Below are 15,053 nucleotides of genomic sequence, written 5' to 3' on the forward strand. Positions count from 1 at the left end.
TTTCATATTAATGCATCTTTTATTTACAAATGAATCATTTGGAATTTTCCATTAAAGTGCATTATGGCTAAACCCACTGACTGCTGATGTTAACCAATTCTCCCTGCCATCAGTTATTTCTAAAAAAGAAAAGAAATTAGTCTTCAAAATTTGTTGGAATTTCTTGGAAATATTTGTTTTAAATAATGAAATTTTAAACAGCAGTAAATTGCAGGTTTATATTTAAATTATAGCATGATAATAATTATGCAGAAATTACCTCTGGAATATCAACTTCCCCACTGTTAATGGCTTCAATGATATCATGAGGTGCTTGACCATCAACAGTACAGCCTACAGATTGTGCAGTTCCTAGAATTTCTTTCACAGTTCCACTCATTTCCTTGGCCATAGAACGTTCTCTCATGATTCTGGCAATATCAATCACCTGCTCAAGAGTAATGTTACCACTGTGTTGAACTGTAAACAATCATTAAATTTTAATTTGTAAGTTGTGTCAAACAAGCCTAAAGATATATTTTTCCCCTGAAAAAAAAGTTGCATAATAGTTGACATTTTTAGTGCAATTTGCCAATCGTTGTGTATAAACATACTGTGAAGCCCAAAATTTTCATGCACTCTTTATTTTCGCAACTTTTGCAATTGAACAACGATCACGAAAATAAAGGGCATGCGAAAATCGTGAAATGAATAATAAAGTTGTATTGGTTATCCGCACTTGGCGGATAACCCCTTGTTATTGTCAGGATCTTTTTTTTTTTCTTCTATGATTGTTATTCTTCTTTCTTTCCCAGAATTTTGTTCGCAGCATATCTCTAATTCTGGTCAACATAAGATTACATAACTTTATCATAAGATTGACCTGTAGCTGTAGATTTGCAAGAAATTTCGTTATATGATGTTAGAGTCGCGTAGCGATTTTATGAACTTCAATGATTGGTCATAGATTATAAACCAAAAATATCATCATAGCATGTTAAGATATGCCCTGCATAAGTATTTGGCATGCCTCACATATCTCGCTGCTTTTCAATTTGTCGACACTCTTTTCCCACAGTGACAGTAGTAGGTTTTGTAGGCTACTGTACTGCTGTAGTTTAGGTGTTAACTTTGTTTAGACTTTTTATTTTACTATAATTAAACATAGGTATTGTAATTGATAACCAGGAGATTGTAAAAGTATTATTTAATAACTTACTGTTCTTCACTTTCTTTCTATCACGTGGTGGTTCTTTAAGAGCTTTGATGATAAGTGAAGAGGCACTTGGTACAACGCTCACTTTAGCTTGACGATTCTGGATAGTAAGTTGAACTGTAATCTTTAGGCCTTTCCATTCTTGAGTGGCTTTAGCAATGTCATCACCGACTTTTTTTGGTGACTATAATTTTAAAAAATGAAAATTTGTTTTGACATAACTGAAAAAAAGGGCCATTTCTGCTGTTAAAACAGTAATTAATCTCGAAAATAGCATTTTCTTAGCTTGCAGTGTTCTCACTATGTTCTTTCATGAATTGATGATATAACCAACATTTTTTATTGACACTTGGTAAAAGTTTTATTCATATCAAGGACCAACTTTTTGTGAATTATAATTGGTATGATTTAAACAATGTTACAGGTGCACACACATTTAAAATTAAAAAATGTGCAAAATTAATTTCTAACTAGCTACACGACACGATTCATCATTCGTTTGTAGTGAGCGAGCTGTTAAGACAGTGGAACCGTAATTACGTCGTCATAACACCGGCAAGGGTTCGAGGCTCACTCGGATAAGGACTATAAACCGTAGGTCCAGTTTACACATCTTTCGAGACAAGTAGGGGGGTTTACTTCACATCATCATGAATTAGACAATTTGCATGTATTTTATTTGAAAAAGATACAAAATATTGTCAATGTTGGATGTTGTGATGTCATCTTGAGACCACTTGGAGAATCATCTTTTGCGTCATATTTTATCACATTAAAAGAGCGCACATGAAGGGATGTCACCACGGTGGTTGGCGATAGATGGCCCCTTCCACCACTTGGAATTTCCGACCACCATTTCCATGACGCCGACCATCACTATATTTATGCATGAAGATCGTAGCCTATTGTTCGGAACTTACTACTACGATACTACGATACGATGTATTGTTATTATAATTATCAATGCATTGATCGTAGGGTGGTTCGTAGGGTTAATAAACAACTTTGTCATCGCCTTTAGAAAACGCATGGACAATGCAAATTAACAATGTACTGGTTACTAATTAAAATCGGCGCCGCCTAAAAATCCTACCTAAGGCTAGGCCTAGTAGGAGACGACACATTTTGGTGGTAAGCCTAATTTAGCTGGACGAGACAATATCGTGCGACGAATCGACATCAGAGTTGAGTCTAGTTTCGGCTTACGCTAAATTATTTAACCCTACCTTGGCTAACTTTCACCAAAAATTTTTCAACAAAAAAAATCATTTAACTGAAATACTGACGTTTTTTAAAACTTTGACTTCCTTCCAGTCAAAGTTTTCGATCAAAACATATCTGATAATGCAACGCGCTTGTTTGGCTACTCTGTATGCATAATCATAAAACTTCATCGCAATCTGTGTGAAAACACCTTCTCAACCGTGACGAGTTGCAAAAACAATCCTAATTAGCATCATGCATACTCGTGATTTTCCAGACTAAATGTAATCAAATTAATTTACCTGTTAATTACGTTAAAATTTTAACACAACACAGGGCATCATTTAGAAGGAGTGCCTGCGCGACCGCGCTCCTCAACAGGCTTCGAGGAGAGCAATTTATTATCGCGCTCCTTAATTTTCAAAATAGAGCCTAGCTTTTGACAGTGTTGATTTTTCTGTCAAGAGGCCTAAAAACACGTGGATTTTTAAAAGTTAAAACCAATCTAGGCCTAGGCTAATAATATATAAGCTAAGTTATAAAGCTACAAGCCTAATGGCAGTCCCTTGTTTTTAAGGATCGCGAGCGCGATCAACAACCTTCGAAAAAGAGAGCAATTCATCGCGCTCCATCTCACAGTGCGAGGTACCAACAAAGGGGATTCCCCTGCCTGCGCGCATTCAAGGGCGAGTTTACTTCATCGCCTCATAGTGCAACCAGTACGGTGTCATAGAAACACCTCCTTTACAGGAAAAAAATGTATACACAAAATTAATAAGGGCCAGCCATTTTTAATAAGGGCGACCATCCTTCAACTTCAACATAAATATTTGAGGAGAGCGATTTAAAATTTTTGCAAGGAGAGCGAATTGCTCTCCTTGGTGATTTGAGGAGAGCGATTTGTTGCTCTCCTGGGTTTTGCATACGTGATGCCTGACAACACACAGTAATTAACACTAATATTATACATTTATTATTACTTCACAGTAATTAACTCACATTTTAAATTTGATGAAAACTAGTATTCAAATTTGTTAACTAATTCCATGTGTGGTGCATGCCTAGGCTCGCACTGGCCGATCGCCATGTCGCCTTGGGCGAAAACGTTTCCAGATTGGCGAAAAATAAAACGGCTACTTTAGCCATTTTGGCGATGTCATATGATAAAATAGATAATCAAATAATCATTTTGGCGAAAGCATAAAGTCCAACTAAAAGGTCCATTTCTCGATCTCCAAGGATTTATTTTGTTCGTTATCACGTTGTTTATTTCGGATTCCGTTTACTTCAAGCTCCATTTTTCGTCAACTTGTTTCGTTGTACCAGGCGTCTCTTTGTTATTTCAATATGATGGAGATAGCAGAGGTAGACTGCATAGAGAGACAGACGTTACACAACACATGGATGATGAAGTCTACCCAAACTATCACGTGTTGTGCGCTGCACAAACGACTACGATACAGCCGACGGTCGGCTAATTACCGGGATTGTCTATTTTTCGATAGGGGTGTACTTTTCCGATTAAAAAGAAACATTATAGTATCTTCGATGAATGAAATCTTAATCTTATCGAAATCAACAATTTATGCGTTATGCATTTTAGACAATTCCAATTTAATGTAGTTTCATATTTTACTCGTAATAAACTTCCCTCGTGCGTCAGTAGAGTAAACAAAACAACATGCGGGAAATGGTAGAGTCTAACGGGGATTTAGCTAAACACACACGTGCATTTTTACAGCTGAGCGGGGCCGGCCGCCGGCTTCTGTGTTGTTGTGTAAATAAATAATCGGGACCAGGGCATCATTTATAAGGAGCGCCTGCGCGACCGCGCTCCTCCGCGCTCCTCAACAGGCTTCGAGGAGAGCAATTTATCGCGCTCCTTAATTTTCAAAATAGAGCCTAGCTTTTGACAGTGTTGATTTTTCTGTCAAGAGGCCTAAAAACACGTGGATTTTTAAAAGTTAAAACCAATCTAGTAGGCCTAGGCTAATAATATATAAGCTAAGTTATAAAGCTACAAGCCTAATGGCAGTCCCTCGTTTTTAAGGATCGCGAGCGCGATCGCAATCAACAACCTTCGAAAAGGAGAGCAATTCATCGCGCTCCATCTCACAGTGCGAGGTACCAACAAAGGGGATTCCCCTGCCTGCGCGCATTCAACAAGGGCGAGTTTACTTCATCGCCTCATAGTGCAACCAGTACGGTGTCATAGAAACACCTCCTTTATCCCCTGTTGGGCAAAAAAATGTGTACAAAAAATTAATAAGGGCCAGCCATTTTTAATAAGGGCGACCATCCTTCAACTTCAACATAAATATTTGAGGAGAGCGATTTAAAATTTTTGCAAGGAGAGCGAATTGCTCTCCTCGGTGATTTGAGGAGAGCGATTTGTTGCTCTCCTGGGTTTTGCATACGTGATGCCCTGCGGGACGGTATAAATTTCTTCGGCGCAGCCTTGAGGGATGGAAAAACGTGTACTCTGTGCTTTGGCCTATATTATCTTAGGTTCAACAACGATACGAGGGAATTTTCCTCAATATTTTTAGCACACGACTTACCGTCGTACATAATTTTGTAGGCCTAGGCCGGCAGTAGTGCACTTTTGCACCTCTTGAGCATACCCAATTTAAAAACATTAACCCGCTGCGCGGCAGTGACGCTGAGTGACCGTGAAGTCTAGGACACAATTTTCGCCTGGTTACGCGATGGAAGCCATCACACAAACATGACCAGCCAAGCGTAAAAAAACAAAAGTAACATAGCGTTCAGGGGATTTCATAAAACTGTAAAATGTTTCTTATTAAATTGATAACTGTATGAATGCTGTACGATTAAAAACAATTTGAACAATTGTTTTGATCATATATAAAGCAAATACAAACATTTTTTTTGTAATCATACAGTGATTTAGGGATGGTTCTCCATCTCAATGCCTTACAAAAACGATCAGGGAACAGTGTATAGACATGTTGACATAGATAAATTGACTAAAATGTTTTTACCATTATATTTCACCAATTTTAAATTTTTGGCTAAAAACCGATTCATTTGGCTAAATAAAAAATTTGACTTTAGCCATTTTGGCTATAGATAAACTGATTTGACTAAAAAAAATATTTTGACTTTTGACCCCAGCATGCAGCACAGTACACAATCTGAACATTGGGATTTCCCCTCTTAGCTATCGCTTCGTAGGCTACGCGTAGCATGTTAGCTTGCATAGATTACCACACGAAACCTACGAAGATGCCACACGTACAAAACGTAGTATATCCATCCAAATGTTGCAGTATTTATTATCTGTACTGTACACAAAATAAATATATTCTTTATTCTTCAATTTTAATTTCATTTCCACAAAATAGGCCTATTCGCAGTTAACCTTAATTGAACAAAAAACAAAGTTCACGACAGTGGCCAGAGTATCCACACCATACAGAGAAACTATCTTATTAGGTCTCTTAGCCAGGGTAGTAGTACTGTAGGGCTAGGCCTAACTATTCCGATTATGTTGTTATTAGTTGGCCGTCGGAATTGTAATATTTTATGCCATTGGGTGTTTGGGAACCTAGACAAACCGGACGGTAGGGATGTACACACACCCCTCTGATAAGAAATTACCATGTGTATATTAATCATGCATCATGCAGTTTGTTGCCCGAATGCTGAACATGTATGTGCTCACCATGCGCGTTTGTTGCCCGAATGCTGAACATGTATGTGCTCACCATGCGTGTTTGTTGCCCGAACGAACAACTTTTTTTTTAGTCTGTACAGTTCAAAATGTCATATTGCATACATTCAGGAATTTTTCGATGAACAATAAAATCAAATTTTGCATGAAAATATTGAGTAAACATTTTGTCTTTCCGTTACAGTCTTTCCGTTACCAAATCTTATACTAAACACTTAATTTCAAATGAAATGTGTTTTGGGAAACAGTTTAGAGCTGTATTACGTTTCATGTGACGCAAAATTCAGGTACACTGTATGTAGCCACCCCCTCGTACCGACTAAAAAAAACATGCGAGAGGTTTGCGGTGGTAAAACAGAGTATCGCGTTTCATGACATTTGACCAAAAAACTAGGTCTGTATTAATTATGGTCTTCTGTCGGCAGTCTTTTTGAGCGACCGATTGAACGTATACTATATTTAGAATGAATTTGTTACGATCTTTTTGTTTGCATCGTTTCTGGATCGACTGGAAGTTCACTATATTATTTTTATTAGTTGGCCTAGTTCATTGTGTTGGATCGTGCCTCTACGTTTACATTGTGGGAAATTTATATTCGCACACACAAATGAAACGATTACGATTAAAAAATATTATATATATTTCTTAGTAATTATGTACAAATTGGTCCTCCTCCGCCAGTCAAAATTAACACATTAATTAATAATTTTCACACCTTGTTACTTCACTAAGAACATCGTAGGGTTGTTTATTTAAGTTACTAACGAAGCCAAACAATGTAACCTACAAAGCCAACAACGTAGCCTGTTTTATCTACGAAGCTACTTCGTAGGAAAAGTTGCGGTATTTTCTGATATATAATTTGCGCAGCGACAATCCTTTGTATCTGCCACGCCCGCCCTGGCTAACTTTTGTGTACGGCGGTACAATTGTTTTTATATTCCTTCTTTAAAACGAAGGTTATTTTCCACGAGGTTTGTGGTGTCTTTTTGTGTGATTGGGTAAAGCATGCAATAAATGGACGAACTTCCAATCAGGAGTGTAAAATGTTTAGGGGCTTTGTATGCTTGAATGAACCGGACTCCTTTGCGGCGGTGACGTGTGGAAACTCCTGAGCCTTCCGCCGTAGTAGAGAGATTAAATTACAACAGTGTTTGAAATAGGGAAAGCACACCTAACTTCAATTTGAAACAACTCGCACAAACAGACGATAGCGCGACCTATTCTGTTTCTTTAGTCGCAAACAGAAAAATTACCAAATACCCCTTAATTTGCAGCCCTGGCTGTTGTATTTCAAAAGCAATAGTATAAACAAAATATTTTCTGAACATAAGATTATTTTTTTTAGAAACTACACCTATGATACACATGAATAGCTACTTACCAGACCTAAAGGTCCAATTTTTGGTGCAAGGGTTGAAGTAGCACCAACTTCACCTCCAACAGCCCTCAAACACACTAAAAAAAATATTTTTGCTTTTAATAGGTTATCACAATGAAAGCGGACAGAGGGGTATCACTTTTGAAATATTAACAAGAAAAGTCATCAGACAAACATCACCAGAGCCAAGCGTAAAAAAAAACAAAAATAACAGTGTTCAGGGGATTTCAGAAAACTGTAAAATGTTTATTTATTAAATTGATAACTGTATCAATCAATTGTTTTGATCATTATTACAAAATACAACGAAAATTATTTTTCTTTAATCATAGTGATTTAGTCATGCTCTCTTTCTAAATATAAATTTCACACAGTTGAGGCACGATGGCACCACACTGTGAACCTCAGTAAACTAGTATGTAGGCCTAGGCCAACTCCTAAAAATAATATAGCGAACGTTCAGCCGATCCAGAAACAATGCCGACAACTGGTACTGGTCCTTGTAACCGTGATACTAGATCACATATGGTGGCTATTCCGGGGTAGCACTAACATTTCATTTTGTTTAGCCATTTGGCAAAAGTCAAAATATTTTTTTGTAGTCAAATCAGTTTATCTATAGCCAAAATGGCTAAAGTACAATTTTGTTATCGCTGTGGTTAGGATTCCGGCACCGGAACTCAACTGCCCACCGTTAGGGAATCCGACACGCTATTGCGTATGCCCAGAGCTCTGGGAAGTGAATTATAGCTTGTGCCACACACCACACTACCACTGCTTAGAGTCGGAGTGTTAGGATTTACTGTAGCCTAGTTAGTCGTTGCGCGAGCGAGAGAGCGATGGATGAAACTTGGCCTAGGCCATACATGAATTAATAATTAAAATACGACTACGCCACGCGTTAAAATAATTATTATGATATTAATAAGAATCAGTATCTATCTACCGTAAGAATCGTAATGCTGTAGTTAGCGTTGCGACCCCGACTTCCCGAACAGTTTTTTCACATCCACGCGGTGGCTGCCGTCAACAAATTAACTTGTGATTGCATGTTATGTACAGTTATAATGCGTTATATGAAATCTTTTATTTTGTACTTTTTGTACTATAACTAGGCAACTCATGTAATTATATAATTCATAATTATATGAAGTTTATATATGAATGAAGCAACCACTTTTTAATCACAAAATAAATAGGCCCACTGGTCACGTCTAGCTGGTAGGCCTAGCCTATATAGTATTTACTATTAGTGGATCCCGTATTAGTAGGCATCTACGCTAGTTCGCCGTGGCGGAGCTATGAAATGATCCATCGCTGTTGATAAAGTATAGAGTCGCCGATTACCGGCGCTCTGGGCATGCGCAATAGCGTGTCAGATTCCCTAACGGTGGGCAGTTGAGTTCCGGTGCCGGAATCCTAACCACACCGTTTTTTTATTTAGCCAAATGAATCGGTTTTTAGCTAAAATTTAAAATTTTTTACATTTTAGTAAATTTATCTATGTCATATTAACTTATGAATACATTGTTATCCATAATAATATAAATAGAACTTCTATTAAAACGAAACGAGCAAAAGTTAGCAATTGGCGGCGGCTCAACTTGGCCTAGGGCCTAGGCCTTAATCAGACGTATGGACGTCTGGGACATGCACAGATGGTTGGGAGAGTTTATTACTAATTAGCCATGGAATTTGCTGTGGTGATATATAGATGGCTATTTTAAGCAGTAATATATATTATAGACATTGGATTTTCCCCACGTGGGAAAGAAGTACCCAGATATATCTTTACTCCATGGATATTATAGGCCCGGGCCTAGCTAGGCGAGTATGTAGGCCATACTACTAAACGAGAGGCCTAGGCCTAGATAGGGTGAATACAATAGATTCAGGGACGATTCAAATAAATCACTATCGAATAACCTATGCCTACACTAGTGTAGTGATAGATAAGCAGGCTTCATTTTTAAACTTTTTATTGTTGAAGTAGGCATATTTATAAAAGTCATCATCTCCTTAAAAAAAACAGACCGAATCATTCTGCTGCCGAACAATCTCAGCACGACACTTACAAAATCAAATGTAATATTTTACTAAAAAACGACACTAACCAATTTTAATTTCATTCGGATCGAATTTTGGTGGCATCTTTCTGTATTAGTCTTTAATTTTGGTTTTAAAAAAACAAAGCGTTTGTGTCGGATGAGCCCGATTAGACACTACCGAAAAGTTACACTTCACGCCTTGGGGAGAGAGAGCCTAGAAAGGCCGGATCACCGTCAACCGATCACAACACAAACGTATTCATCAGCAGGCAAAGATTGTATAGCGCCGCTACTATCGTAGCTAAAGAAGCGGCGCTCTATACACAATCTTTGCAGAGTAGTAGCCGCCGCCGCATCACATCATCATGGTGACATCACAAAAATAATATTAGAAGAGGGACAAAGTTGCTGTAGGCCCTGGCTAGTAGGCCTAGCCAACAACTACAGAAAAGGTAAAATATATGAATATTTTAACTGGTTCATGTGGGCTTAGTAGGCCTGGTATTCAAATTCTTTGCAAATTATTTGTGACCAATAAATAATAAGCCCCATCCTCTAGGCCTAGCCTACTACTAATCGGTTACTCTACTACTACTACTAGGGTCTAGGTAGGCCTAGCCTAGGCTAGGTCTACTACTAGCCTAGGCATAGTTGCCATTTCTGGCATTATTATGCTTTTTGGCATTATTTGGAGGCCCACGGCATCTGGCATAATGCCGCGGCATTATTTAGCCGTTTTTAGCATAATCTGGCATAATTTTGTGTTTTTTGAACAACCAAAAAAATAATATACCACAGAACAAAAATAAAATATTTTGTTAATAAATATCACCTTACACAATATCATATCATACAAAACAGATCTGTTCGGGTTTTCCGTACAATAGTTCTTCCATCCTTTCGTTTCGGACTTAATCGACTCTTCGGATAGGAAGGCTGCTCAAAAACTACCGTGTCTGCGATATAGGCAGCACAACAAATCCGAAGAGGCTAGCAATTGGCCAATTATGTTGCTCTATTTCAGAGACCATGCAGGTTATTGGATCCCCAGCGTAAGGGCAAAATTCGGTAAACTGCGCCTTACTTCTAGAATTTTTACTCGATGGTATATAAAGTTGGTTCGTACTTTCGGTACTGATTTTAACCACCTGATGTAACCCTGTATACTAATTAAATTAAGTTAGATAAGTAGTTATTGACGATTAAAACGAATTTAGGTTCAACGATTTGCCCCAAATAGGGTGTTTTCCGATCGTGGTATACACTGTCTAATGGATGTCCATCTTGAAAAATACCCGCCAAAAAAATGCGAGGAGGCTTCGCATTTTCCTATCTCCTCCTATGATAATTGTTTTTAATAGCTGAAAACCGGTTGAACAGCTAGAGTACAGCATCATAATGTTGAAGACAGGCCGATTTTCTTTAAAAAATACTATTTTGATAGATTTAATATACGTTTATAGAAATGTATTGATTTTCAATGAATGGAACATTCCAAATTATTGCATACCTCCATGGTTTAAAACAAGTAGGTAAATTTATAGACCCTTGGAGAATAAACAGAAATAGTATTGTAATGCTATACAATACTGCAAATAGGTATTAACCACTTTTGATCGCCATTTGAATCAAAAGTGTGTTGGTACTGTTAGATATAATATAAACAAATATACTAATAAACTTTATCACTGTGAGTGTTGGTAGCCCCTACTTTTAGATTATAAACACATAATTATATAATACTTTATTACTGTCAATTGTTTCTCAACGTTTGTATTAATTAATAATTACAAAAATATAAACGTATTAGTGGTCTTTAAATGTACTTTACTATTTCAATCGACCATGAGACAGTGACAGTTTTAATAAAGTATTAAATCGGAAATGTTTTACTCTATTTAGTGGTATATTATTAATTTATAGGCCTATAAAAAAATATTTCGTTAATGATTGGATAATAAAGAAATATAAAGAATAATTTAACAAAATTGGGTTTGTTAAAATGAGTCCAAAATAACAAATTTCGACTCATTTTGTGACAAGTTTCTAGGTGCTAATTTTGGTTGACTACATAAATCATTGTGTCTATTTATTTGTTTCTGTAAACGACAATGTTTTATAGTCCTGCCGTACGTACATTTGAAACCGACAGTTTTTTTACGCTGAAATTACTATGTATTCGAGAACCATCTGTGGGCACGAACTAGATGGTACGCAAGCGAAGAGAGCGTACCATCTAGTAGAGACAATTGAACGAAAACATTATGAAAGGGGTTTTGTTTTTTCAGTTCATAATTATAAGCGGCCACACCCCTACCCCAACCCTTAAAATGGCAATTTCCGGTAACTAGAAGCTCTAATTTTAAAAAGAATTTCTTCTAGAGAATTTGTTTTCCATATTTCAAATTATGTTCCATTTGCATCATCGTAGCAACCCTATATTTCCAAATTTTCTTCACCTCTCAGTGTGACCATGATGGAGCGAGGTCCTAGGGACTCTTAATACATTGTTATTTAAAATTAAGTGCAATTTCCGGCCATCTAGCAGCTCTATTTTTCCAATTTGTTTTACCTCAGCCCCAACCATGGTGGGGCTGAGGTCCTGGAAACACTTAATATATATTTTTATTTCCTATTTTAAATTATAATTGGCACTTTCAAAACTATCATGGGCTAAGATCCTGGAGGTACTAATAAATTAATTTTTATTTTATATTTGAAATTAAGTGCCATTTCCGGCCATTGAGCAGCTCTATATTTTTCAAATTTTCTTACCTCAGCCCCACCATGGTTGGGGCTGAGGTCCTGGAGACACAATTAATATATATTTTGATTTCCTATTTTAAATTATAATTGCCATTTTCGAACTATGGTGGGCTAAGATCATGGAGACACTAATAAATATATTTTTATTTCATATTTTAAATTAAGTGCCATTTCCGGCCATCGAGTAGCTGTATTTTTCCAAATTTTGGTTGGTGTTGGTGTCATTTGCAATTACCATTTTTGCACCCCAGATATTTAGAATTATTAGTTATTACTCACAAAACTAAAAATATAAATTTTGTATGACATGGGGATACAATTTTAGGCCCTATTTTGTGTCAGTTGGGGTTTTACAAACGTTTATTAGACATACAACCGTTGGTGGCGCTGTTTAGGACCACATTTTGGGGATCTGGCATTATTTTTCCCAATCTGGCATTATTTGAGACAGGATACGGCATAATTTAAATTTTATCGCTGGCAACGCTGAGCCTAGGTAGGCCTAGGCCTAGACTTTTTTTAGAGGCCTAGAGGTTAGGGCTGCGGGAGCGACTAGCAAAACCGCTAGGCTAGAGGGCAACAGATATTTCAAGGGAATAGAAAAGTGTGACCCTTACTTACTTACACTGTTTAAAAGGGGTCAACTTGCGCACGAATTTATGCACTTGTCAATTGTATGACCCACTATACGACCCCCGGGAGAGGTGCGTCATGGGTGCGTCATTTACAAATAATTACTGACGCAGGGCTGCGTCAAAAAACCTAGATGGTACGTCACATCAATGAACAAGGTGTGTCAATGTCCGTCACTTTACCACCCACCATATCATAAACAACATGGCCACAGTGCGTCAAAATGGGTGCGTCATGGTCACCTAAAGGTAAGTCACCTTTTTGACGCACGGGTGCGTCATGGTATTCAAAAGTATGACGCACATCTGACAAATGACGCACCTCTCCCTCCCGGGGGTCGTATAGTGGGTCATGCAATTGACAAGTGCATTACGAACTCTGATTGCCTATTCAGAAAAAACGAATGACACTATGATTTTGGTAGGGTTACCAAGAGTTGACTCCATTGTTATTGCCACGATTCAACTCCGCGTACATCACCATTCACGCTATGTCATTGACGCGACAATTCCTCCAATTGGTAAACACATTTTTATGTATTATTATTCTTAAAGACCCCTTCCCTACGTTTTTAAGATCTAATTTAAAGAATATCACAGATACACCTATATGAGTTGTTTATTTTGGAAGTACTTTTTGTGCTGAACACATATTTGATATAATTTTTTGTTTTTAACAATCGTAAATTGCAGAAAATACATAATTTTAATATTTTTCTAAGCCCCGCCCCCGGCGATGTTCAGCGAAGCGCGTCCAAGCCCTGTGACGTCGAAGCAGTAACATTAGCTTTCTTGGGATCGCTTGCCTCCTCCTGTATCGTGCGCTATCACACACATTTACACAGTACTTTTTTATTCGCTATTCGCTATTTATCGTGTTGAAAGAGATGGATTATATACAGCCGTATCAATTTGAACCACTAGCAAATGAAGATGAGAGTGCTAGAAGTATTGCAGAAGATGCATTAGTAATCGAAAAAGAGAAGAGACTGGAAAATACGGAATGGTAAGTTTTGATTTTAAATTAGAAAGGCCAGCCTCCCCATGTCTGTGAAGTTGGTTACTAGTTCCTAGTTCCTTATTCAAATTCAATTAAAGGGACAGTCACAAATATTTTTAAAAACAGATTTTAATACGTAATAACTGTCTAATTGAGTTGTTATTGCATCGACATGTTAGCCTTGACCTCCTACTTTTTCCGGTCAAAGTTCAATAACATTTTATGCATTTACGCCCTCTACGGCGAATAACAACTAGCTTTTACGAACGTTATAACACTTGACCTACTTAATATTTTCAAAATATTTTGGTATAGATCGATAACCCTTGACCTACTCTACCACTTTCCACCCTAGTTCCGCGAACTTTTTTGCATCTACGCCCTTTACGGCGAATAAGTAACTGGCTTTACAAACGTTATAACACTTGACCTGCTTAATTTTTTCAAAATATTTTGGTATGAATCGATCACCCTTGACCTACTCTACCGTTTTCCACCCCAGTTCCGCGAACTTGTTTGCGTCTACGCCCTCTACGGTGAATAAGTAACTGGCTTTACGAACGTTATAACACTTGACCTACTTAATTTTTTCAAAATTTTTTGGTAGGGATCGAGCACCCTTGACCTACTTTACCATTTGCCACCCCAGTTCCGCGAACTTTTATGCATCTATGCCCTCTACGGCAAATAAGTAACTTGCTTTACGAACGTTATAACACTTGACCTACTTAATTTTTTCAAAATATTTTGGTATGGATCGATCACCCTTGACCTACTCTACCATTTGTCATCCCAGTTCCGCGAACTTTTTTGCGTCTACGCCCTCAAAGGCGAATAACTAGCTTTTACGAACGTTATAACACTTGACATACTTAATTTTTCCAAAATATTTTGGTATGAATCGATCACCCTTGACCTATCGTAACTATTATCACTCAATGAATAGTGTGCGCTTTTTAATTGTTAATATTAACGGTAACAGTATTAATGAATATGTTAATTTTGCTGTTATAAGGTAGTGTAAACTGTTTTTAAGTAACAGTTGCTGTAATGACATTTTAAAAAAAACATTAGTTAGTTATCCGCTTAGTAGCGGATAACTCCTTGTGATTGTAGTGGATCAATATTTT

General features: G+C 37.3%; 2 protein-coding genes across 3 annotated transcripts in view; one reads left to right on the forward strand and one right to left on the reverse strand.

The window, feature by feature from the left end:
- LOC140053872 (large ribosomal subunit protein uL11-like) lies at positions 1-9,757 on the reverse strand. Its single transcript, XM_072098604.1, has 5 exons — positions 9,592-9,757; positions 7,481-7,554; positions 1,199-1,379; positions 260-459; positions 1-119 (listed from the first exon to the last, which is right to left on the reverse strand). Exons 1-5 carry the CDS (start codon positions 9,626-9,628, stop codon positions 114-116), a joined length of 498 nt encoding a protein of 165 aa, XP_071954705.1. The 5' UTR covers positions 9,629-9,757; the 3' UTR covers positions 1-113.
- Positions 9,758-9,864: 107 nt separating this feature from the next.
- LOC140053863 (armadillo repeat-containing protein 2-like) overlaps positions 9,865-15,053 on the forward strand; it is an 89,851-nt gene continuing 84,662 nt past the window's right edge. For both annotated transcript variants that reach the window (XR_011846461.1, XM_072098591.1), the window contains exon 1: positions 9,865-9,977. The gene's annotated coding sequence lies outside the window, so the exon portion shown is untranslated. The remainder of the gene's footprint in view (positions 9,978-15,053) is intronic.

The sequence above is a fragment of the Antedon mediterranea genome, chromosome 7, assembly GCF_964355755.1.
Source record: "Antedon mediterranea chromosome 7, ecAntMedi1.1, whole genome shotgun sequence".
In the NCBI taxonomy this organism is placed as follows: Eukaryota; Metazoa; Echinodermata; class Crinoidea; order Comatulida; family Antedonidae; genus Antedon; species Antedon mediterranea.

Bases quoted from the DNA above. Each gene is read 5' to 3' on its own strand.
- LOC140053872 (XM_072098604.1), bottom strand. From the start codon at position 9,628: ATGCCACCAAAATTCGATCCGAATGAAATTAAAATTG. The intron at 1,380-7,480 runs GTAAGTAGCTAT...TTAAAATTATAG, and splicing joins AAATTGGACCTTTAGGTCTG to TCACCAAAAAAAGTCGGTGA. The intron at 460-1,198 runs GTAAGTTATTAA...GATTGTTTACAG, and splicing joins TAGAAAGAAAGTGAAGAACA to TTCAACACAGTGGTAACATT.